This window comes from Solanum verrucosum, unplaced genomic scaffold (assembly GCF_900185275.1).
Source record: "Solanum verrucosum unplaced genomic scaffold, falcon-dt-bn FXZP01000062.1, whole genome shotgun sequence".
NCBI classification, from domain to species: Eukaryota; Viridiplantae; Streptophyta; class Magnoliopsida; order Solanales; family Solanaceae; genus Solanum; species Solanum verrucosum.
The window spans coordinates 8,711,637-8,736,306 of NW_026020477.1; the positions used below are offsets into that span (position 1 = coordinate 8,711,637).

General features: G+C 33.9%; 3 protein-coding genes across 3 annotated transcripts; 1 reads left to right on the top strand and 2 right to left on the bottom strand.

The window, feature by feature from the left end:
* Positions 1-786: 786 nt before the first annotated feature.
* Positions 787-2,428, top strand: LOC125809310 (transcription termination factor MTERF4, chloroplastic). Its single transcript, XM_049488971.1, has one exon. It carries the CDS (start codon positions 812-814, stop codon positions 2,288-2,290), a length of 1,479 nt encoding a protein of 492 aa, XP_049344928.1. The 5' UTR covers positions 787-811; the 3' UTR covers positions 2,291-2,428.
* Positions 2,429-10,349: 7,921 nt separating this feature from the next.
* Positions 10,350-17,733, bottom strand: LOC125809318 (eukaryotic translation initiation factor 3 subunit I-like). The gene is made up of 8 exons (XM_049488978.1): positions 17,424-17,733; positions 16,054-16,269; positions 13,893-14,020; positions 13,513-13,632; positions 13,259-13,348; positions 12,573-12,659; positions 12,375-12,454; positions 10,350-10,606 (listed from the first exon to the last, which is right to left on the bottom strand). The coding sequence occupies exons 1-8, from the start codon at positions 17,605-17,607 to the stop codon at positions 10,531-10,533; spliced, it is 981 nt and encodes a 326-aa protein (XP_049344935.1). The 5' UTR covers positions 17,608-17,733; the 3' UTR covers positions 10,350-10,530.
* A 2,455-nt stretch (positions 17,734-20,188) lies between these two features.
* LOC125809311 (GRAS family protein RAM1-like) lies at positions 20,189-21,632 on the bottom strand. The gene is given in 2 exon segments (XM_049488972.1): positions 20,189-20,524; positions 20,526-21,632. Coding segments are annotated over 2 exon segments (1,443 nt in total).
* Positions 21,633-24,670: the final 3,038 nt, after the last annotated feature.

Genomic DNA, 24,670 nt, shown 5'->3' on the forward strand with positions numbered 1-24,670 from the left:
TTGATATGAAAAATATTGCAATTTATAGTACTTTTCGTATCATTTTTGAATATCTGAATTTTTTATTTAAACTATCGAATTAATGTAATCTAATTTAACTTTGAAAATTAGTCAAATTAATTTTTGAAAAGCGGAACATGACAATTAAAAGTAGACGGAATGAGTAATTAAAATTCATGAGAAGAAGGTCCTATATTTCCATAAAACATTAATGATTTTAGTAATTTCAAATGGTTATAATTGTCATCAAAAAATAAAATTCTCAATCTAAATAACTTAGGGAGAGAATACATTTAATTTTCAAATTCAAATATTTCAAGTTTAATTATTCACCTTTAATTTAGGTTCGTATATAAATTTTCATCACTTAAGAGTTTTGTATACTTTTAAAGACAGTAAACAAAAAATAACAATTTGAGAAAAAATGTATACTTTTTATATATATTTCTAACAAACATGATTTTCTTTGTATATTTATTATAAATCAATCTAAATTACATTTTCCTCACCTTTTTTCTCCTACCCATACCTTTCTCAAATATATATATTTTTAACTTCTTCTTAATAATAAATAAAGATAATTTTATCAAGTTTCAACATATATATAATATATAATATAATATAAGAAAATAAAACAAAAGCCCCAATTTTTTTCTCATCCAGCCCAGCCCATGAACCCTTCTTCTTGCTCAATCTTCCCTACACAAAGGCCGCAATTTTTTTCAATGGACAGTAGATTCGTTCTGCAGGTAAGGCGTTAAAAGCTTATATTTTCTTATTATTCTTGAATGATCTTTGTTTGTTCACTGAAATGACATCAATAATAAGAAGAAATCAATCCTTAAAAACAATCTTCAGAAACCCAAAAGATCCATTTTTTACCCCAATTTACAAAACCCCATACAGGGTATTGAACCAAAAACCCTTTTCGACCCATTCTTCTAAATTCCCAGAATATGAAATGCCAACAGTAACATGGGGTGTAGTCCAAGGGCGTAAGGAGAAGTTGGTGTCACGTGTAATAATCTCTGATTATTTGAAAACTATAGGAATAATCCCTCATGAATTAGAGGAGTTGGAATTACCTTCCACTGTTGAAGTTATGCGGGAACGTGTTGAGTTTTTGCAGAAAATTGGTCTCACAGTTGATGATATGAATGAATATCCTTTAATGCTTGGTTGTAGTGTGAGGAAAAACATAATTCCTGTTTTAACATACTTGGAGAAAATTGGGCTTCAAAGGTCTAAGCTTGGTGAGTTTATTAAGATTTATCCTCAATGTTTACATACTAGTGTCGTTGTGGAGCTTGTTCCGGTTATTAAATTTTTACGAGGTCTTGATGTTGAGAAACAAGATATTGGGTATGTTTTGATGAAATATCCTGAGTTGTTAGGGTTTAAACTTGAGGGAACAATGAGTACTTCAGTTGCTTACTTGGTTAGTATAGGGGTTAATCCGAGGGATGTAGGGCCGATGGTAACACAATATCCATATTTTCTTGGGATGAGAGTTGGGACGACGATTAAACCACTTGTGGATTATTTGGTTTCATTGGGTTTGCCGAAGAAAATATTGGCGAGAATGTTGGAGAAGCGAGCATATTTACTTGGTTATGATCTTGAAGAGACGGTGAAACCAAATGTAAATTGCTTACTGAGTTTTGGACTTAGGAAGGACACTTTGCCTTCTGTTATTGCACAATTTCCACAAATTCTAGGTTTACCTTTGAAAGCTAAGCTGTCGTCGCAACAATATTTCTTTAACTTAAAGCTTAAGATTGATCCTGATGGTTTTGCTCGAGTCATTGAGAAGATGCCACAAATTGTCAGTCTACATCAACATGTGATAATGAAACCAGTCGAGTTCCTTGTTGGACGGGGATTTTCAACAGCTGATGTGGCAAAGATGATTGTAAAATGTCCTCAGTTAGTTGCTTTGCAAGTTGGCATCATGAAAAATAGTTATTACTTTTTCAAGAGCGATATGGGTCGACCAATGGAAGAGCTTTTGGACTTTCCAGACTACTTCACGTATAGCTTGGAATCAAGAATCAAACCCAGGTACCAGAGGTTGCAGAACAAGGAAATCAGATGTTCTTTGGGTTGGTTTCTCAATTGTAGTGACCAAAGATTTGAAGAGAGATTGTATGGTGATTATATAGAGCCTGAAAGTTCTGGTCCGTCATTTTGTTTGGGTGGGAAGTTAGAGCTACCAGGCAATGAGATTGTATCAGAAGAGGAAGATGACAGTGAAGATGAAACACTATATAGACGCACTGTCTCTTTGTAGTGTACTTTGTAACATTCGTGAATTGGGTATAAATGGTAATATCTTTCAATATTAGTTGAATTCTTTTGCTGCTTTCTGCCTTTTTCTTCCATTACGATCAACGTGTTTTTTTGTAGTTTGACAACATTTATAACAGTCCAATGTATCAAAATGAAGATCTTCCTTGTCTTAACTTCTACCTTTTGTATTGGTGTACCTTAATATCCAGGCTTTACTCCTACTGAAGTTGCCTCTATCGAAGGAATTCTCTCAGTTGTCATTTGCGTAATCCTGACCTTTCCATATGTCATTAAACACAAAATTATTTATTTCCATGGGATTTGTTTCAGATTTATAATCAATGCAAAACAACAGTTTCTTTGGTATTTGCTTATCCTCCCGCTATGATCATTCCTGATATTGCAGAATCATATAGCTTCAGAAGCAATATCTAAGTCGAAGGAAAATCAAATATCTCATGTTTAATGATTAATATGATATATTCTTTCGCTTATCAAGATACATTCTCATGTAAATAATTTAACCAGCTAATTATTTAAAGAAAGGAATCAGTTACCACTTCTTGCTCATGAAAATATTGTACAGGTGTTATAGGCTTAAAGCACATCCTTGGTGCTAGTTCATCTATACAATTGATTTACCTTCTTAAAATTAGTCATTTAACCAATCTCAGATTAAAAAAATTGTACATTGACAATTAACAATCATCATGGTTTGGGATGGGTGGGGATTAGATCCCTGTGAACCCTTCTGTTAAGATTTATGAAGCTGATGTGAGAAGCCTATGATACATCAATGTGAACTCATCCTGATAGCTCTCACCCTCTGATGATAAGCTATTTCTACAGTCCTAATTTGCAGCTCGTTCGTCCTTTAGTTTACTTTTGTTTAGGAATGTGAATTGAAAGGATGAAGCACTGTTTAGTTGTTCTTTTGTTATTGACTTTGTAGGCCCTGTATTCCTGAATAAGGATAGAAAGCTTCTACAAGGTTGGGAAGTTTTGTAGTATCTTAAAATGCTCAGTCTTTTTAGACTTTACTAGTGAAATTGTATGCAATTCGATTCATGCTGTGTTTTCTTCTTTTCTTGGAGTTAAGTGTTCAGATGTTTTAACATAATACATCATCTCCTTGATTCCATTTTGATGCAAATTATAAGAACTTAGTGAAAGAATTGATCTTGCAGATAACTGAAACCATCTTATCTCTTATCTTTCTCTAGTATATAATGTTTTATTCAGTCAGAGAAGACATGGATCAAATGGTCCTTCTGCAGTTATGGTTTCTTACGTTTCTGTCTGGACAGTGTAACTGTGGGGGGAGGGGTGGATGTTCTACGTTAAGGAACTTTAAACTTTGTAGGAAGAAGTGTCTTCTTTAAGCTTTGGAGGATGCCATGTTATGGGCGGGATTTGATGTTCAACTGGAAGATGCCAAAAAGGAGGAGAAAACGCAGGGTATGGAATGTTGCTTCATTCACGTTAATGTGAGTTGTTTGGAGAGGAAGAAATAGGAGATTTTTGAAGGGGTAGAGATGAGTTTACTCAGTTGAGTAGTATTCTCTATCCCTGATCTGCTTTTGGTGCACCCATGTAGTTCCTTGTTGTATAGAAGATTGGGTGGCCTTTTTGCATATCTTCTTGTTGGTTCTTTACTTTTCGGTACTACCCTTTGCATACATCCAATTTTTTTGTCCATGTCATTAAGGAGGCTCTTTTTTTGCGGTGTAGCAACTTATTCTTTTCTCCCTCAACTGTCGTTCGATATGTCCAGTGTCCACTGTGGGAGCACACATTTTCTGAATTGATGTTAAGCAGGGTAAAATATATCTTTAACTGAGACTTGATGAAAGGCAGCATGGATGTTTGGGACTCAGTGAGATTGACAAGGTATGACCAGTATCTCATGGTTACAATTTTGAATCTTTTCTCTTGTCCTCCTCAATATACAGGTCATTACTGATATACATTTGACTTTTGCATTTAGAAAATAAATGTTGGTTTAGTATATGATTCTTTGATTTATGAGTAGCTGGACTTTAAGTTGCAAATCTTCCTTATGCTTAGCTTTATTTTCATTTTGTAAGGTCTCCTCATGCTTGGTTGCTTTACTAGATCATTGGAAAAACTATTAACATTGAAGAAGGCATACTGAAACTGAGAAAACGTTGATCATGCTTTCCCTAATATTAAATAGGGCTTGTTATTGTTTTATATGTAATACACTATATTAAATAGGGCTTGTTACCAAACTGTATATGTAACATTTTTTTTTCTCAATAAAATGGTCATATGTACATGTAATGTATCAATGTTGTATAATTGTGTATATATATGATGTATAATTATGTATTAGAGAGGTATATACATCCATATACACTATTTATACAATGTTTATTCATTGCAGTAGTTCAAAGCATTAAATTTAATAAAGTCAGAGGATAATATAGTAATATTACCCCTATTATTTATTCTTTCTTAAAGTTGTGCCAAGTCAATAGTGAACAACTATTGTTGGCCAGAAATAGTACAATATTATGGATTAAAAAAATGCAAAAAAAGATAAATAGAAATGATGGCCATAACGAGGTATCAAATATAGATTTTTATAAAGGGTATTAAATTGGACAGACTGAGAAGAAACTTCCTCTGGAAAAAAGGCAAAGAGGGGGAAGGCAAGGGTTACTATTTAGTGAAATGGAACACTGTGATGCTAAGCAAAGAAAGAGGGGGACTGGGTATTAGAAATTTGAGAATCCAAAACAGGAGCCTTTTGATGAAGTGGTTGTGGAGATATACTAGTGAGGAAGGAACCCTATGGAAGGAGGTGATAGTGGCAAAGTATGGGGAATTGAACCCATGGTGTACAGAGATAGTGTCAGAACCCTATGGATGGGGAGTATGGAGGACAATCGGAGCTTTATGGAACTCTATGGAAGAAAATGTGTTTCTCAAAGTTGGAAATGGCAACAAGATCAAGTTTTGAAGAGATGGATGGATTGATCAAATTCCTCTAAGTGAGTCATTCCCAGATCTGCAACAATCCTGAAGCCAGAGTATGTGAATGCTGGACAACTCAAGGCTGGGACCTATCTTTCAGAAAGCTATTGAATGATTGGGAAGTAGATAGAGTGGCTTTTTTCCTGGGAAAATTGGGGGGAACCAATCTAGTAACAAATGCACCAGATAGAGTTATTTGGAAGCACAACAAGGATGGCAAATTCACAGCATACAAGTTGGGGTTAGAGGCTACCATCATCACTGGAAGAGTATTTGGAGAGGACTAATCCCCACCAAAGTGAAATGCTTCACTTGGTTAGTCATCAAAAGAGCCTACTTAACTCAAGAAGTGCTGCAGAAGAAAGGAAATCAACTAGTCCCTAGGTGTTTCCTATGCAATTTGACTGGGGAAACAAACAAACACCTATTTTTACATTGCAAATTCACTACACAGATCTAGGAGATGTTCCTCAACATCACATGCTGTAGCTGGACTATGCCAGAACACACCTCACCTCTGATCTTTTTAAATGTTGGATCAGAAGGGGGGGTAGACTCAAAAGAAGTGGTGGAAGCTAATACCATCATGCATATGGTGGTCAGTGTGGAAGGAAAGAAATGGGAGATGTTTTGAAGATAGATCTAATTCCATTCACAAAGTAAAATGGAATTGTCTAGTATCTCTACTTTTTTGGGTGTAAACAGCTCTGTATAAAAGATGTAGATCAAATTATAGAATTAATAGGGAGCTTGTAATTTTGGTTAGGACTGTACATTTTTGAAGGTGGCCAGTATGTCCTTAATGATGAAGAATACAACTTTACCAATGTTCAAAAAAAATAAAAATAAAGGGTATTAAAGACCCACACCCTAAAATTTGGGCAAAAACACCCTAAAATAGCTATGTCTAACGTGAACCCAGCCGAGCCCATGAGTCCATATTTTGGTTCGGAACTCTTCTTCTTCCTCATCTTCCTTACTCAAAAGCCCCAATTTTATCTCAAGAAAGGAAATGAACAGCAGCTTCGTTTTGCTTGAGCAAAGGTAAGGTAAGGGTGTTAAAGCTTTTATTTTTCTGGTAAGTGAATTGATTCTTGAATGATCTTTGTTTGTTCATTGAAATGACCTCAATAATAAGAAGAAATCAATCCTTAAAACGATCTTCAGAAACCCAAAAGACCCTTTTTTTAACCCAACCCTTAAACCCTACAAAACCCCTCAAGCCCCATATAGGGTATTGAACCAAAAACTCTTTTCGACCCATTCTTCCAAATTCCCAGAATATGAAATGTCAACAGTAACATGGGGTGTAGTCCGGTATTGGTTTCACCATCCATGACCACACGTTCTCCCAAGATATAGAGAAGGAAGAGCTAAAGAAAAGAGATAAATGAGGCAACTTTTAGGGATGGATTATGGACATATATATATTTCAGCCATTTTGAAGTATTTGTGTCGTGGCAATTGTTCTACTTTCAAAGTAAGAAAGGGGAATAAAGAATAGAGTTCATCTCCCTGCTGTGAAAATGAAGAAAAATTTATCTTTTTCAAATTGAGGAACTTGGTCTTGTCTAAACAGAGCTCTCTGCTACTTCCACATAGCTGACATAGAGTAGGAGTTACCTTGTTTAGTATATAATTCTTCCTGGTTATGAAAGTCCATATCCTAAGATCTCGGATTGGTATACTATATGACAAACGTAAAGAGAAGAAAAACGACATTTGATGCTTCAATGACCTTTGAGTCTGCATGTTGGGACGATCTGCAAAATTCTACTTCAAATCCTCATGAAATTTGTCTTGCTGCTGTATGTTTTCCTTTCTTCCCTTCTGCAGACATTATTCTTCTCAGTTCTCTTCGATTAATATTTTCCTATGATGTTTGTGTGTTTTTTTCTTGCATTCTTTATTTTTCCTCTTTTTCAGATTCTTGCTTGTGATTTATGGCTCTTATTTCTTTGAGAAAACTTTAGGTAGTTGATGAGTTTTATACCTGAAAGTTTCTCTACTTTATTTTGAATCCAGCTCAGCATAAACTGGTTTCAACCATATAAAGCGAAGTGCCATTCAAAGACTAATCAGTGATCTCCTCCAGAATCTTTCTCTCGAAAAATCTCCCTCTTGTGTGAGTTATAGTTGCTATCCTGAAGGTGGTCTCAAGACAAGCAATGATGATGAAAATGCTTTAGAATTAGTATCTGATCAACTTGGTTCATCAAAGAGGTCAGACAATTTACCGCATTCTCAAGCTATTGAGATAAACCCATTTCCTACTTCCTCTCTCAGGGGTGTTTGTGCTAATGATTCAGGCTTTGGTTTAAATGATTCTTTTGAGTCTGAATCTGATGAAGAACCTTTGCTTGACATGGGTTTTGGTCACGCAGCATCTTTTAACGAATTCAGGAGTTCATTACCGCCAATACAGGTATGTTGTTATTATTCTCAAGAAATACAGTTATGTTGTATGTATCTGCAACTAGGTTCAATAGTTCTCAAATTGGTACACATAAATATGAAGATAAGAACTCATGGTAATATTGTAGTTCAGATCACGAAGATCATCATCATCCTATTTCCATCTACTTTTCCCTTTCCTTTTGGTTCCAAAGGAGAAAAGGGTGCTGTTTTCTAGGAGCAGTATATTGAAAATTAATGTGATAACATAAAGTTTACTGGACACGCCATTTAGACTTAATTTCCTTTTGGCCAATTGGGAAGTTTTGACACTTGTTATGTACTAATGTTTTGTAAAAATGCTTTCTAGAGGCACTTGTATCCATTTATTGGGTATTTGTGTACTCAGGGAGGGGAGGGAGTAGGGAGGAAACAACAAATCATTTTTTAAACAGTCCAACCTGGCTACTTTTCTTATGTTATGTGTCATAGTAGGAAGAATATTAATGTAGTTTAGGAATTATTTATTTTATTTTTAATTAAAAATAATAGGGTAAGAGAGGCAGGGGTGATAGTTTTGAACAAGTGCTGGGTGAGATTTATATTTGAAGCAAGTGTGTAGAATTTTTGCAAAGATATTAGTCAGAGAGAATCAGATTTATGATGCTGTAACTAATTCCACTTTTGGAGGGTGTAATCTATGTTGCTTCTTGTTGACCTCTCCTCCTTGTTTTAATCTCTTAATCGTGCATGGATATTAGCCAGTTGTCTTAGTTGGATCTCGAATCAACTGATTTTGGTTGTACCAGTTCACTTTGCCAAGGGTTTTGATTCTGTTTATATGCATTTATTTGCCGTAAATTGAATAGGTTTTCTTGTGTTTAAACTCTGCTAGAAGTCACTGAGTTGTTGATGACCTTAAACAGGAAGAGATGGAAGCTGGAGATCATCTTGCGTACACAGCAACTGACACAGACCTTCTGCATCTGGGTGGGAATGGATCTGAACCCTGTGCCTTTTCATATTCATCTGGGTCTCTTGCTGCGGGAACTTCCTGGATCCCAGATGTGTCAGTTGTCCAAGATGTGGACGAGGAATTGGACTCATCGCCAACTACTTCAGTCCGTGACACAGACAAACAATTAGAAGTTCCAAAGTGAAGTATTGACTGTTTGGTTGATGGAGATGCCACTCCTGGCGAGCTGCTAGACATCACTTTGGCACAATCCTTGATTGAGACTCGTGATAACAGTGGTACTGGTCCTGTCACCTCCGGTCAGGAGAACCCATATGATATCCATGGAAATGTCAACCTTGCCTGTAAAAGCTTGTTGCTCATTGGTAATGGTTCTGGCTCAGAAGCAGATCCTGAACACAATGTGAAAAGGAGGCGGCTTACACCCTTGGCTCGAAAAATTGTGCTGTGTGACCGCATTTGATGCAACACGTAGAAAAATTACCGATGGAAAATTGATCATAAGGGAAGAATTAATGAAATGAAGTGCTAGTTCTTAACCTATAACAAGAGCTTGGGGTACTTGATGATATTAAAATTGATGAAGCGACTAATTAGCAATTGAAATTCATATTGTATTAGTGATACAGTTTTTTGAAATTTGCACTGTTAGTAATTCAATTTGTGTCTGCGTGTTACTTATATTTTATGAGATACACTTATAAGAACCATCACCTTAAATTCAATCAATACGAATTATATGGGAGATAAATACTTCTTGACCATTAGAACTACAAGAACTTTGCATGTTTGATGTCCTAAATGCATTGGTTCCTTTTTCTCAAAGCTTCTTGAGTCGTCAAGTATCTCTTGCTTTGTTTGAGAATATACTTTTCTAACATAATTTTGATACTTGGCATGTTGATAGGTTTGTTAACCCTTAATATGAGGTCATTGTTGTTGTTTGTCTTTTGTAAGGTTTGAATTCGAGGACGAATGAATCCTTTCTAGAAAGGGAAGATGAATCAATATTGGGGAGCACAACTCACTCAAAACCAAGTTTATGCAAAAGAATGTTTTGGAAACTCAACATATGAAAATACTCCACATGTGAATGATCACTTGGAGGGAAAGATAAGTTGGAATGAAGAGGAGTATGTGACTACATCCCACCTTATGGTTATTTTGGACTATGCTTGTTAAGGCAATATTTCATTCCTTGGATTTTGAATATTGAGTACTGAAGAAGATCATTTTAGAGTGTAGTTCCTCCTTTATGGAGATTAGGATAGTGTAGTGGGTGGGTGGATTCTCTTAGCTCTTAGCTAAGAACCTCTCTGGGATAATGTATTAGTTCGAGTTTCTCTTCTTCATTGGATTAATTCAAATGTTGATTGGTAACCAATCCAGTGTTACCTAATATTTAATTCCATTTCACCATAGTGATAATTTATGGTAAAATAAAGAAAACAATTCTAGTTACTAAAGATTGATTTGCCGATGAATTATTTACATTTTTTACTTAGTGCGATTAATTTCTTCAGCTATGAAACAATGGTCAAGTTTCAAGGAGTTGTGGTTATTTTCCCATTCCTCCCGACAGTCTGAAATTCCAAGCTAATCCACAACATCAAAAGGTAATATATTTTGCTTTTTGCATAAATAGATCTGTAGAATAAAAGCAAGTGCAAACTTGAAAAAATTGCACCTAAGTAAATATGTTTTGCTCAACTTGTCCAGAAATAAAATGTTAGTTTCTCTTGTGCGATGAACATAGGTTGCAACAATAAAAGCATACAAAAAATTCATTGGAGATAACCGGAAAGACGCTTCCTCCAGAGAAACGTCAATGTCCATCATACCCAAAAGTACAAACCTGGTCCTATCAAAATCTAAATCTTGATGTTGAAGTAATCCTGGTCAAAATGATGCAATCTCACATATCCATCTTCACCACCACTTGCAAAACTGCAAAAATCAAACAGGGAGTTCACACGACACTCGAGATGGAACAACCAATTAACTTGGCCAACAAATCAGCTTTTTAAACATATTCAGAAATGGAAAATGATCAGCATTACTGGAATTTGTTATTCATTGTAATCGTAAAACTCTCAAATTGTTCATAATGGAATTTGTTTCTAGCATAAAGTAACAAATTCCAGGTTACTTTATGCATTAAGTAAAACTCGGGAATGAGTAACAAATTTCAGGGTCACAATGAGAAACATCTGAAGCCACTTTTTCTATTATGCTACGCTTGGAGTTGAACAAAAAATCAAGGTTTTACTATAATCTATTTTGTATTACTATAAACAAGAGTTTTCCTCATACGACCCCCTACCACAAAAGCACTTCTACAACAACAAAACAGGAGACACCGTGTCTCCAGACCCCCACCAGAATAGATACAAAATTTCCCCTTACTGTAAGCTTCTCGATAGGTTTGTGGCTTCAATTACACCTCAATCTCAAACTATTGGAGTCAACAACATGAATTCAGCTCTATTCAGGCCCATATCTAGAACACTAAATAGCTTGTCTTGTTAAACAATTTACAGGTAATCTAAACTAGAGGTTCTCTAAACCTCAGATTTACCATACACTGACATGCAAGTCTAACAAAGTTCCCGACAAAAAAACAGACTTTTTGTTAATCCAAATAAATCTAACAAACAATAGGCAAATTAAAAAGGACCAAAATGTGTCACAAAGGAAGCAAACGTAAATCCAAATCTAACCCCCTCTCATATCAAGTTGATGATCCCAAATACAATTGAACTAACTCAATTTCAACCTACTATAAAAATAGGAACCAAGGTCATAATAAATATGAATTCCAACTTAATTGAGATCTAGAAAGTTTATATATAGAGAGAGCTAGGATTGAGATAGAAATGTAAGTGTTAGGATATTACTTCCTTTATTCTCTTTGTTTCATTTACCCAAGATCTCAACAGACTACTATATCGATGTACATTTGAGACCAAAGTAAAAAACAATATCTGCTCAAGTACACACTAAATATGTAAAACTTCAAATAACTCAACGATGATGTTTCTTTTCCTGTTTTCACCTTTAAGTTGGAAGGATCCAAAACTTACTACTTGGTCCAAAAACTTGGAGAGGAAGTAAAGAGAACCATCAAGGGCATACCACACTAGCACAAACAAGCAGTAAGATAGCATGTTCAAATAATTCCAACAAACTAATTTCACTCTACCCATCCAAAAATAATTGCCTTAATTTTCTATCTGAGTTGTCCTAAAATAAGTCCACCATTTTCTTAAACAGGAACCTTTTATCATTGATTGTTGATAACAATGTGACTATAAAAACTGATTAGGAACCACTATGATTCTTATAAAACTTAAATTGTTAATAAAGAACAGCTTCATCTTTGTCATATGGAAGTAGTAGTAGTAGTACTATACTTATGTGACTAAAAACGGATTAGGAACCACTATCATTCTTATAAAATGTAATTGTTAATAAAGAACATCTTCATCTTTGTCATACGGAGGTAGTAGCACTACTACAAAAAAGAGATGAGAAAACAAGAAAGGTTGAGATTTCTTGGAACCTATAAAGAAAAGGGAAGACAATTTTTAGAATAAGTTATTGGATTAAAATCTAAAACTCGTAAGCCCACACGAAAACAAAGTCAAGTTTCAATAATGGCATAAGTACATGACATCCGCATATGAGATGGCAGGACTGTGGAATGATCAGTTACCTTTTCCCATCAGGGTTGAAAGCCAAAGCATTTATTGGTCCAAAATGCCCTTTAACACCTCCTATTTCTTCAGTAAGAATCTGATGCATATCCAGATACAAATTACACACTCCGAAATGTTATGAAACCAAATCAGATCCATTTTCTCTTTTTCAGGGTGGGGGGGATCATTCCTAACACCAAAATATATCCACTTACCTTGTCATAGAACTTGGCCTCAAACTTTCCAGCACGATGATCAGTAGTGGTGACAGCTGAAGCGTCTTGACCACCTCCCAAAACCACCTATTGACCAAGAGCAGCATTAGATTAGAGAGATACTTGAAGAAACATTACAGAATCCTTCGGAGAAACTTTGCTTGCAGAAAGAACAAATCTTTAGACTAGCAATATCAAACCGATGCAAAGTAAGACATCTCCGGTCCTTTTTAGTTATTTACTTAATCAGTAATAAGACACTCTTGAAGAACATCTCTTTTGTTTCATAAGATATTTAAGTTTAAGTGTCTTTATCAAATGTTGGACAGTAATGATCAAGTGTTGGTTACAGTGAGCGTTAAGTTCCCTTATCTTGCGAATGATTAAAGATCTACCACAGTATAACGGTTTAATCAATTTCTTGTAAAAGTGGACTTGTAACTCCCCATTAAAATATCTTTTTGAGATTAAAAGATCTCATTCAGAACACTGACAATTAACACAAAAGAGCTGCAAGCGGAAGACTATCTTCAAGCAGGTAGCTGCATGAATATTTCAAAATTTTAACTTGTTCCCCCCCCCCCCCCCCCAAAAGAAAAATACATAGGACAATATAACAGATTAAAAGCTACATAGAGACAGCAGATCCATTCAATGTGTTAGTTAATGAGTGTGTCAATACATACATGATTAAGAAGCGGCGACATAGTGACAGCATTCACTGGTCGTTCGGTCGTATAGTTCTTGATAAGTGTCAAAGTTCTGATGTCCCAGAGCTGTAAAATCAACAGAGGTTAGAAATAAAGAGGAACTATAAAAAGAAAAAAACAAAGGGGATATGGACATACATAGCTGAAAATCAGAAATGAAATATTGCTAGGTAGTTGCAAGAACTTAGAAAGAAACAATGACCATATTTCCAAGGGCTATAAGGAGCTACCTTTGCAGATTTATCAAGAGAACCAGTAATGAAGTGCGAACCATCCACTGATTTTTGTAGTGACGTAATACCCTTTTTATGACCGATTTCCTTGTCAGACTCCTTCAGTATCTTTCCAGTCTACAAATTTCAGAAGACCGTCAATGCACTACACTAGCTTCGAAGATCAGGGAAAACTATCTTAAAACTAATTTATATTTAAGAAAGAAAGACAAAACAAACAACAAAGCAGACTAGAGCAAAAACCAGGCGACCTGATAAATCACCAAACTGTTCAAAATAATTAAAATAAAGTATCTAGAGTAATAAGCCAAAATATCTATTGAACTCTGACATATTGACAGCACATTTTTCCATAAAGCTGAAACACACTAACGTACCTCAGCATCCCAGATACGTATTACAGCATCTTCACCAGCACTTATAATTGTTTTATTCAGGGGTCCCCACACAGCTCTGTTGATTCTTCCCTGGGGACCCTTTAAGACGAGCACCGACTCACTAATTTCTAAAATAAGAAGATTATTTATTAGATACAGTGAATGTCAAGATCATGAGATGAGAGTCACAAAGTGCCCAAAATAATGGAAGATAAAGTAGACTCGTTTGAAATTAGTATAAGACAGCAACCACCAGAGAAGCAATAACAAACTATACAAGGCATATCCCTTTGTCTCAAATTCCAAAGCATATCAACGTGTTAGATGTGACAACTCTGGAAGCATATTAGACTTAACTCTTGACAACAAATATTCCCTAAAGCTATGTACCTTTACCAATCTTGTATTAATTGAACAGAAAGGAAGACCCTTCTATTTTCTGCACATAAACCCTACACGTTTTTATAGGTGGTCATCTTTGCTTTTTGATATAGTCTACAGTACATTTTTTTCCAATGCTGAGTTCTGGTTTACATCGAATAAAGGAAAATGTGTAAAGTAATAAGATAATTATTAATGATAAGTGACTTTAAAAGAAACAAAAGAGGAAGTATAAAATGACTACAACAATTTTTTTCATTGGTAAATGAACTTAAAAAGAGTGAGGGGGAAATAGAAGTCATCTTCTTTGCCGCCAGACCCCATAACCAAGCTCCATATCAAAGTGAATTTATCAATGAACTCAGAAGTAGCACTAGTAACTCTATAGTTAAAGGACAGTTTGGAGAGAGAGAAATGGGAGGTGTTCTGAAGATAGATCCAATTCCATCCAGAAAGTTAAATGGAATTGTATAATATCTTTCTACTTTTGGTGTAAAGAAGTAGGTTTAGAGGATATAGATCAGTTTGTAGATTTATTAAGATCTCTGTAAGTATCTTGTTTTTTAGTTGCTGTTTTTTTTTATCTAACACTTTTTGATGATGTCCAGCATGTCCTTAATGCTGAGGAATACACATTTACCAGTTTCAAAAAAAAAGTTAAAGGACATGTGATTGTAACAGGACTTGATCTGGTTCCTTTAAGCTGCTTTGTGTGAAGTTAGGGAGTAAGCTCTGTCCTGTTAACTTACAACATGCATCAATAAATTCACTTTACATACCCAAATGCATCATGCACCAAAACCAACATATAATTTCTAAGGGCGCCAAGCGGCCAGTGGTAGAGGAATTCCGAACTTGATAAACATGAACACTCCAGTAGTGAGTGGACATGGTTTTGCTCCACTATTCTGGTTGTGTAGTACTTATCATAGAGAATAAATTATATGTTGGGTTTCTGCATGAATATTGGTTTTGGCAAGTGTCGGTGGATAGCATAGGTGCCAGCATGGAAGTTGGGTGTTTTTATTACCGATGGAGGAATCAGTACCAGGAGGGATCCATTCTGGTCAGTTTGAGAACAGGGGCCAGTGCAGACATATATACAACCGGGTGGCCTGAGTTGGTAAGTCGGAATGCAAAGAAACAGTCCCTTCACTCCAAATATTTTAACAATTATTCATATGCTGATATTTAAATGACAAGTTTCTTCAATGATACTAACCACCACAGACATACCAGGAACAATCTCAACAACTAAAATATCAGCACAAAGACAGAACAGACAAACATCTGATAAATGATGTCAAATTGTCAATCATAGCAAAACATGATAAAACTAATTAAGAATACAGCAAAACCATCATAGCTACTTCATTGGTGGCTTGAGAAATTAATTCACGATATATCCAAGTCATTTAAAAACCAACCCTGTGCTAATATGGTCACAATCAAATAGAAAATGCATCTGTATAGCTCTGACTTGAGGTCATAAAGAGTCCAATGTTCACATCTCTGAAAAGGAAACACAGTGGGCTTAAGAATAGCTACAGTGGAGACATGAAGCTTGTGCACAAGATACTTGAATGCTCATAGTAAAAAGGAACCTTATTTGGTGCTTTCACAATAATCCAATTCATTATTCGCAACTTAAAAGGAAAGAGTAAACAAAGGCAATATGTACTTCACAAACAGAAATACAACCCAACAATTAATTGTCAAAAAACAACAATTAAACAAGACAACACAACAGAAGATTAACCTTAGAATTCCAGAAACTTACGTTCACTGGGATCTTTGCTGATACGTTTGACATGGATAGCAGATGTCAGTCCCATAAAGGGATCAGTGGTGATCACTGCAAGTTTATCGCCAACCGAAAAATCAACAGACCTAGCAGGGGAGTCAAAGGTGAATGTGTGCAGCTGGGTACCAGTTTGGACATCCCACAACATTGCAGTCTGATCCGCACTTCCAGTTATTAGCCTGGACGAATCCCCTTTAACAAACAATCAACAAGTCAACAACCACAGACAGTCCATTTCTCAATAGTTATTATACGCTTTACCATACATGATACAAACAAACAAAAAAATGCACTTGGTCTCTTGTACTATGACTACCAATTTTCATTAACCTTTTATTTAGAAAAAGAAAACATGCCAGCAAGTATTGGACCTCAAAGCCCTTGTAAGGTAAAAACAGCAAGACCAATGAGATATAACTACTTTACTACTTCCAATTTTCACTAGCCAAAGTGGATATATCAGAAATTCCGATAACATAGATTGATAAAATATGAAGAAAAAGAAAGAAGAGAAGTGAGAAGATGGTGAATGAAAGTTTTACAATCTTTAAGCAAAAGACTATTTGGATAACGAAAGAAGTACAAAATAGAGGATGAGAAATCATCCCACACAACTTTAACCCGTCAAAACAACCACAGGATGATTATTGAATATTAAACTTTACACTAATCAAGTTCATCTGAAAAATCTGTGCTTTGGTTTTGCAGCAAATCAGTACGACAAACACAGGGTAATTATTGGATATTACGCAATATTAGCTAAAAGTAAATTAAACATGCGATGACAAAACTGCGACCATATCAGTTTCTTTTACAAGCAGGTGAACCATCAAACTAGAAAAGCCCTTAATGTTCTTTGGTTATTTCACCTACTGATTATGAACAAAATCATTGCTTGGTTAAGTGACTAAATATCACTTCATACGAGATAATCAACTTGTTGGACTATAATCGGTATGTTGTGTTAGGGATTTTAATCAATTGTCTACAAATTTGATTAAATACTTTTTTCCAGGTGCAAACAGCAGTAACTGAAATAAAATCTCGGGGATGTTACTTGTAGCCTCAAACTTTAGCCATAAACTGGACAATTAATTGATTCAAATTCTTTGAAATTCGTTCGAGAAGTGCACCTAATCCGCACATTACTCTTATTATTATTACTACACCAAAAGCCCTAGACGAAGATTAATTATCTGAAAAATAGCTTATTTAAGTAAACAAAGCTTCACTATCCAAACCAAAAGGCTAATAAACAAACCAAAGCGGCAAGCATTTATCATGTTAATAACAAATATCAGCTCAGTTCAGGATATCAATAGTAAGAGAGAAAAAGAAGTAATTACGAGAAACATCGCAGCACCAAACGGCACCGTTATGGCCACGGTAAGTTCCGAGGCGCTCGCCGTTATCGGCAAACCAAACGGTAGGGGTATGGTCCTTGGCGCAAGAGAAGAGCAGATCTCCATCTCTGTTGTACTTTAGAAAAGTTAACGGCCTTTCATGACCCTTCATCAATATTGGCCTCATCGTTGTTCGTAGCCGGTCGCCGGAGTGATTCCCTCAGTGAGATTGTTGTTCGTCGCCGGAGTAAGTTCGCCGCTGAGAAAAGATGGAGAGAGAAAAAGACGGTTGCAGGGTTTTTATTTGCTGTGTAAGTTTTTGTTGTTGCCGACCTATTTACACTTGGGCCACGACCCAATACTATCAATTGGGCCTAAATATTTTTTTGTGAAACTTACATAAATTGAAAGAACTTTCACATATAGCCACTCAAAAATAGCATAATTACTCTCTATAGCTATAGTTTGATAATTACAATTTGTAGCTACATGTTACTGGGAGGAGAGAGGCGAGCGAAACTGGGATAGAGAGGAGAGGCGAGCGAGAGAAGTGAATTGTATATGTATATCGGTTAGATAATTGTATACTATACATATGTATTTGTATATATTGCAAGCCAGATTGGGAGAGGGAGGAGAGAGGCAAGTGAGATTGGGAGAGGGAGGAGAGAAGCGAGCGAGATTGGGAGAGGGAGGAGAGAGGTGAGCGATAGAGGGCAAAGAGTGGGAGAGAGGAGAATTGTATATGTATATCAGTTAGATAATTGTATATTATACATATGTATTTGACTATTTGTATATATGGCAAGCGATATTGGGAGAGGGAGGAGAGAGGCAAGCGAGATTTGGAGAGGAGGAGAGAGGCGAGTGAGATTGGTAGAGGGAGGAGAGAGGCGAGCGAGAGAGGGCAGAGAGTGGGAGAGAGGTGAATTGTATATGTATATCGGTTAGATAATTGTATATTATACATATGCATTTGTATATATGGCAAGCGAGATTGGGAGAGGCAAGCGAGATTGGGAGAGGGAGGAGAGAGGCGAGCAAGAGAGGGCAGAGAGTGGGAGAGAGGTGAATTGTATATGTATATCGGTTAGATAATTGTATATTATACATATACATTTGTATATATGGCAAGCGAGATTGGGAGAGGGAGGAGAGAGGCGAGCGAGAGAGGGCAGAGAGTGGGAGAGAGGTGAATTGTATATGTATATCGGTTAGATAATTGTATATTATACATATGTATTTGTATATTCTGGTGAATTACACATATACAAACGTGGCTAATTATACAAACTCGAAGTCAGCCCACGTAATTAATGTATAATGTTAGTCGCGATTGGTAATTATAGCAAACTATAATTATGATGAGTAATTAGGTAGTATAAGTTTACTTAACCGCGTAATTTTTCTTATACTATATTAAGAAAATATTTACCATTTATAGCAATAACATTTTTCTTTTCACTTTATCGCTTATAATACAATTTTAATACATATTACATAGAACAATTTATAAAACACATATAATACAAGTTTTATTAATAAATAATACATTTATCACACATTTTAATACACTTATAATACAATGTGTCAATTTCTTACCAAACAAGCATAATATATTTTAGAACATTTATAACACATATATATTGCATACATAATTCACTTTTAATACATATTCCAGATTTATCATAGTATTGCTATATATTGCTACAAATAGTAATAAATAAAAAGTATCGCTAAAATCAGTAATTATTTATTAAAAGAAACTTTTTTAAGTAATTTTTCCTTTCTTATTTTAGTTGATATACAATTTCAACTGAAATTTCTTCACCCCGATTCAGTGATTTCTTACTGAAATTTAACAAATATAAAAACTGACTAATTTAGAATACTACATTAGTAGTTTGTACTGTAAATACTATGATTCAATTCTAAATTCAGTTTACTGTATGAGTTTATACAATTCAATAGTAATATTATGTTCATTTATTTTCTCACTTGATTGTATGAGTTTATAGAATTCAATTGTAATGTTATAATTCACTTGATTGTATGAGTTTATATTGTAATACTATAATTGATTCATTTTCTCCCTAACTTCAGTTTATTATATGAGTTTATAAAATTCAGTTGTAATACTATAATTCAAGTGTATGCTTTGTATATCACAACAATTGAACTAATGGTCGAGGAGCGTGATTCAAACTTCATTACTTGATTTGTGGGATTTTTAAAAAAAAATTATCACATTTATTATTAATTAAATTTAGAGTCTTATAATTTGTATATATATTTAATAGTCACGTGAGATATACAAATCGTGACCTGAGTAGCTACTCAAACTATAGAAACATTAGGTAATTAGCAAACATTAGCTATTTTTGCCTCATTATGTTTCAAGTCTTTGCTATTTTTGAAATCTCCTCTCGGCACACAAATTTTCAAATATTTATTCAAAGTAAATAAAAATTATATTAATCAATATATTATGGGATATAGAGATATATTTATTACTGAAAATGATCAAATTGCCTTGAAAGTTGTTATCAAAATATTTTTAATCTTTGCAAGATAATTATTTTCAAGATTTGAAGAAGCTCAAAATTAATTAAAGTTGGGGAGGGCCAAAATTGAGTCTCTCTCTATAGTATTACAATATGAATGAAAAAAGAATTGATAGGAGCGGGATTTTACCCGGTATGCATCCAAAGTGTAGCAATTGCGAGTTTCCCTTGTCATAAAAATTGAATAATATGTTAGAATAGGTTTTACATTACACAATGCCATGCAGATGCAGTTACAATAGACCTATCTTGCCATGCTAGAGAAATGGCTCTTGGATCCTCAATTTCAAAAACCCTAAACCCTCCATTTATTCCTCCATCAATTTGTATTGTAGAATTAGAATAACTTCTAATTTTCATAAGCAACTTTGCTTGCATTATGTTCTTACAACTCAATGGAATTCCTAAAAATCCATGGCTTTCCATTCTCCCTTTACATGTCTCCATTTGTTCATTATCATCATATCTTGATGAATTATTATTGTTGCCACCTTCATCATAATTCAACACATTCTTGATCTCTTTCCCAAGATGGTTTTTTTTCAATACTCAATCTTTCAATACTATCAATAGGTAAACAATCATCTAATGAATCAAACATTGCCGCGAAATAATGCAATGAATCCATGAATCTTGGCATGAAAGTTTGAGGGATTTTACATCCTTCTTGTTCCACTATAGTAACTATAGAAGGACAAAGATCATGTACTTCTTTCAATGTCTTTGAAATCTTGGAATAAGTGCTTAATGAGTTCAAATGAAACATCAAATTTATAGCTAATGTTTCATTTTTCCTTTTTGTTAGGTTACTAAGTTTATATGATCCACTTAAAACCCCTTGAAACTCAAAAGATAAATTTCTAAAACCCTTTGCAAAACTAACAAGTCTTGTCTCAGTTTCTCTCAATTCATCGATTGTTTTTCCATATCCAGTGATCTTGAGAGAGATTCTATTCAATGTGGTTGCATTTTCTGATAGAGATTGAATAAGAGAAGGCCATTGAAATCCATAAGATATGTCAAAAAAGTCAATAACATGCAATAATCCATTGTTATATTCTAATTCTTTCTCAAAGACTTCAAGAATGGCTTGATTAGCTGTGAAATGAGCAAATTGGTAAAAAGGAGAAACCTTGTAGAATTGAGTGAAAGCCAAGAACTCTTCTTCTTGTGTTGGTGGTTTCATTATCATGTCATAAAATGGCGATTTTCGCGTTAATAGTCTTGCTATTAATCCATCAGCAAAATAGGCAGCCATCCTTTGGATTGAATCACCAAGTAAGGTAACATTTTGGTACAATTCATGTAGATTTTCAATAGCTAAATCTATGGTATTTTCATCAATTGATGTGGCTGAAATAAGCAATGAATGGATTAGGTGTAGACCTTTTCCATCTTCAACCACAATATGACCTTTTTTCTTTACATCATTTTTTAGCATCATTTCTCTCAACTCTAAAAGACTTAATATTTTTCCTTCACAATTACTTTCATTTAAATCCCAAGTGTTGATGAAATTCATCATCAATCCCCTCCTTTTTCTCTTCTTGATGATCTTCTTATTAATATGATTACAACATGATGAATCATTGACTATAGCAAGTCTAAGACTCAAGAACTCTTCCTCATGATCTACAATATCTCCCATCTAATTGTGTTATATTGGTAAAGAGAAAATAAATAATAAATTGAGGAAAATGTAAAGAGGTTTTTTTTTTTTTTGAGGAATGAACAATTATTAGGCAAGCTTTATATAAGGGAAAATATGAGATGAGGATTTAATTATGTTGGAAAATATTTTCTTGTCATTTTGTGACAAGCCTAGTAGGACAAGAGGGAAGGTATAAAGTGTTTGATTAATACGAAGGATTGAAGGGTATCTTTTTGTTAGAAAAATAAATAAGTGTTCAATTTCAAGATGGTTAGTTTTTTTTCTTTCATGAAATGGCTCCCATATGTATTTTTTTAAATTTAAATTTGTTTGTTTTAATCGTCAAAATTCGAAATTAATTGTTGATTAATAATTTGTTCGCGAATCAGTTTGGATCGATTATTAGTTAAAAGAATCAAAATCAAACCAATTTAATTGATTATTTAATTATTTAAACCAACACCAAACATCAATCATCAAAAGGAAATTTAAAAAAAGAAGAAGATAACAATTCATTAAAAAATAAATGAATTATTTTCATGTCATTTTGAATCTTATAGGAGTAATTCTTTTTTTCATATTCAAATTATGAAATTACACAATATAGTGAAATTACACTGATTATGTTATTGTTGTACATTAATATTATATGAAGGAAAAGCAAAAAAAGATGCCAACATGAAAGAGACAAAAAGAACCTGAAAAAAACTATATATCTGACCTACCGTCCTCATATGGACAAGTTTTTGGTATAATAAGAAGAAAATAAAGAGACACATCCCCTCCTTTCTAGATGCTTTAATTTTAATTTCTACCAAATGCCTACATTATTCTATTTTTTATATTAATCTTATCATAATTAATTAAGTCTAAGATAGTAGTTGCACAATTCACCTTAAAGTTGTCATTATCTATTAATTTTATTCAAATATATTCCTCAAATAGATTCCATTTTCATTCAAACTACTTTTCCTATTTTAGATTTCTTGTGAAATGCGAGGGACGACTATGTTTCATAAAACGACGAAAATATCTACCTATCTTTAATTTAAGTCAAATAGAAAGTTCATGTACGTTTATAATTAAAAATAAAGACAGATTAAACTAATTATGATGAATTAATGATGTATTGATGAGGCAGGTATATATTATCATATATTTAGCTTAATGAGATATATATACTGTAATATATATGTCCTAATCCACACGTAGATCCTTTGAACAAATATTCTAGCTAGTCTTAATCTAATGTCTACAACACAGATATCCTGTCAATTATATTTACTTAATTACATTAGTTTAAAATATTAGGAACATTATTTTTTTTTATATCAGGAATTATGCACGTATTTAGGTGTAGTGGTGGAGAAATAAATTTTTAAAATGTCAGTTAATTTATTCTTTTGAACAATCAATTTTTTATTTTATTTTTGGGTTCAAACAAGACAGAAATAGGATCTTAGCTGCACTTAAGGGTGTGGTCTAGTGGTCAATGAAATGACTAAGAATCATGATGGCTTAGGTTCAATATTTAGGATCCTAGCTTTTCGAAGTTACGATCTTGGTACACATGCGAGGTACGATTAGTTTTGTAGCCCTTTATAATTTATTTTATTTTTAAAAAAAATAAGTTTTTATTTTTATGTGTAAGAGAGATTTTTATAGAGTTATTTTGATAGGTCATAGCCTCATAGGCAAGAGCGGTTCTAGCCTACCACCTACAGATTGTGGTTCATTTGAACTGAATAACTTTTATTTAAATTTTATATTTATATTACAAAAAATATTAATCATGTATAGATTTAATTGTAAACTGGTTATAATTATAGATTTATTTGAGATTATTATAAAAATTTATAAATTTTAAATCTTGAATCTCCTTATAATTATAGGTTAGAAATATTTGCATAAGATGGACCATTATTGTGAATCCTTTCCAAAGAAAAAAACTTGTCTTCTTCTAGGAAGTAATCATATACTGATTCGGTGTTGTTTGGAACTTATGATTTGAAGTCTTGTGTATGGATTTTTGTGGTTAATTAATTTCTGTTCATCTACACGTAATTTCGTCCATGCATGCATATTTCTATTTATTTACGTACTCACTAAGTTCCTAGCTAATTATAAGAAAGTTAAATATATAAGATAACATCATTTTTATTTCTTATATTAGTTGGTAAATTAAACCGATAACCAAACAAATACGTCGTATAATCAAATAAAAGAAATGATCTCTTATGATCAATTATAATTTGAAATAGAACTAAAGAAAATCAATAAGGGTTGTGGTGAAGTGGTAAACACTTTTTCATTATGAATCAGAGGTCTCGAATTTCAGTCAGAGTACGAAGTCGCTTTTGTTATGAAGAGTTTTACCCCAAATGTGGGACTTTCAAACGCGAATCCAGATTTAGTCAGACTTCAATACAGGTACCTGACACCAGATGTAAAACCAAAAAATAATTTGAAATAAAAGAAAACCACCCTTTAAAGATATCTTGTGTTTATTAAGTTTTCATCATGAAAAGGGTTATATATATATAACAAAAATAATATTTGTGATGAGTAATAAAAACCAATCTCCCAATATAAATAGGTGTAATTTGGCACATGTGAATTATAAAGTTGAGATAAATTTGCTTTTTAAGAGAAGTCATATAGAATCTTGAAAATATCATATCATGAAATTGTTTTTGTTTATTCCACACCTTACCGGTGAAAACATCAATGTAGATATACTAAGAACTTAAACAAGTTTTTCGATACTCACAAACAGTATATATTGATGTACGTACGATTCTTCTTCCTTTTTACAAAAAAAATGTGGGAGATGAAAGGAAAATGAGGGAGGGTATCACTAGGTGGGATAGTCAAAACCTCGTTTAATAGGTGAAAGTTCAGATAGTGAATCAGTTGAACTATTAAGATTTCACTTGACACACGATTCAGTTCTTTTTTCCCTCTATCTGTCCCCTCTTTATTCAATTAACTAAAGTTTGGTTGAGGTTTTGGGCGGGGTGGGGGAGAGGGTGGGG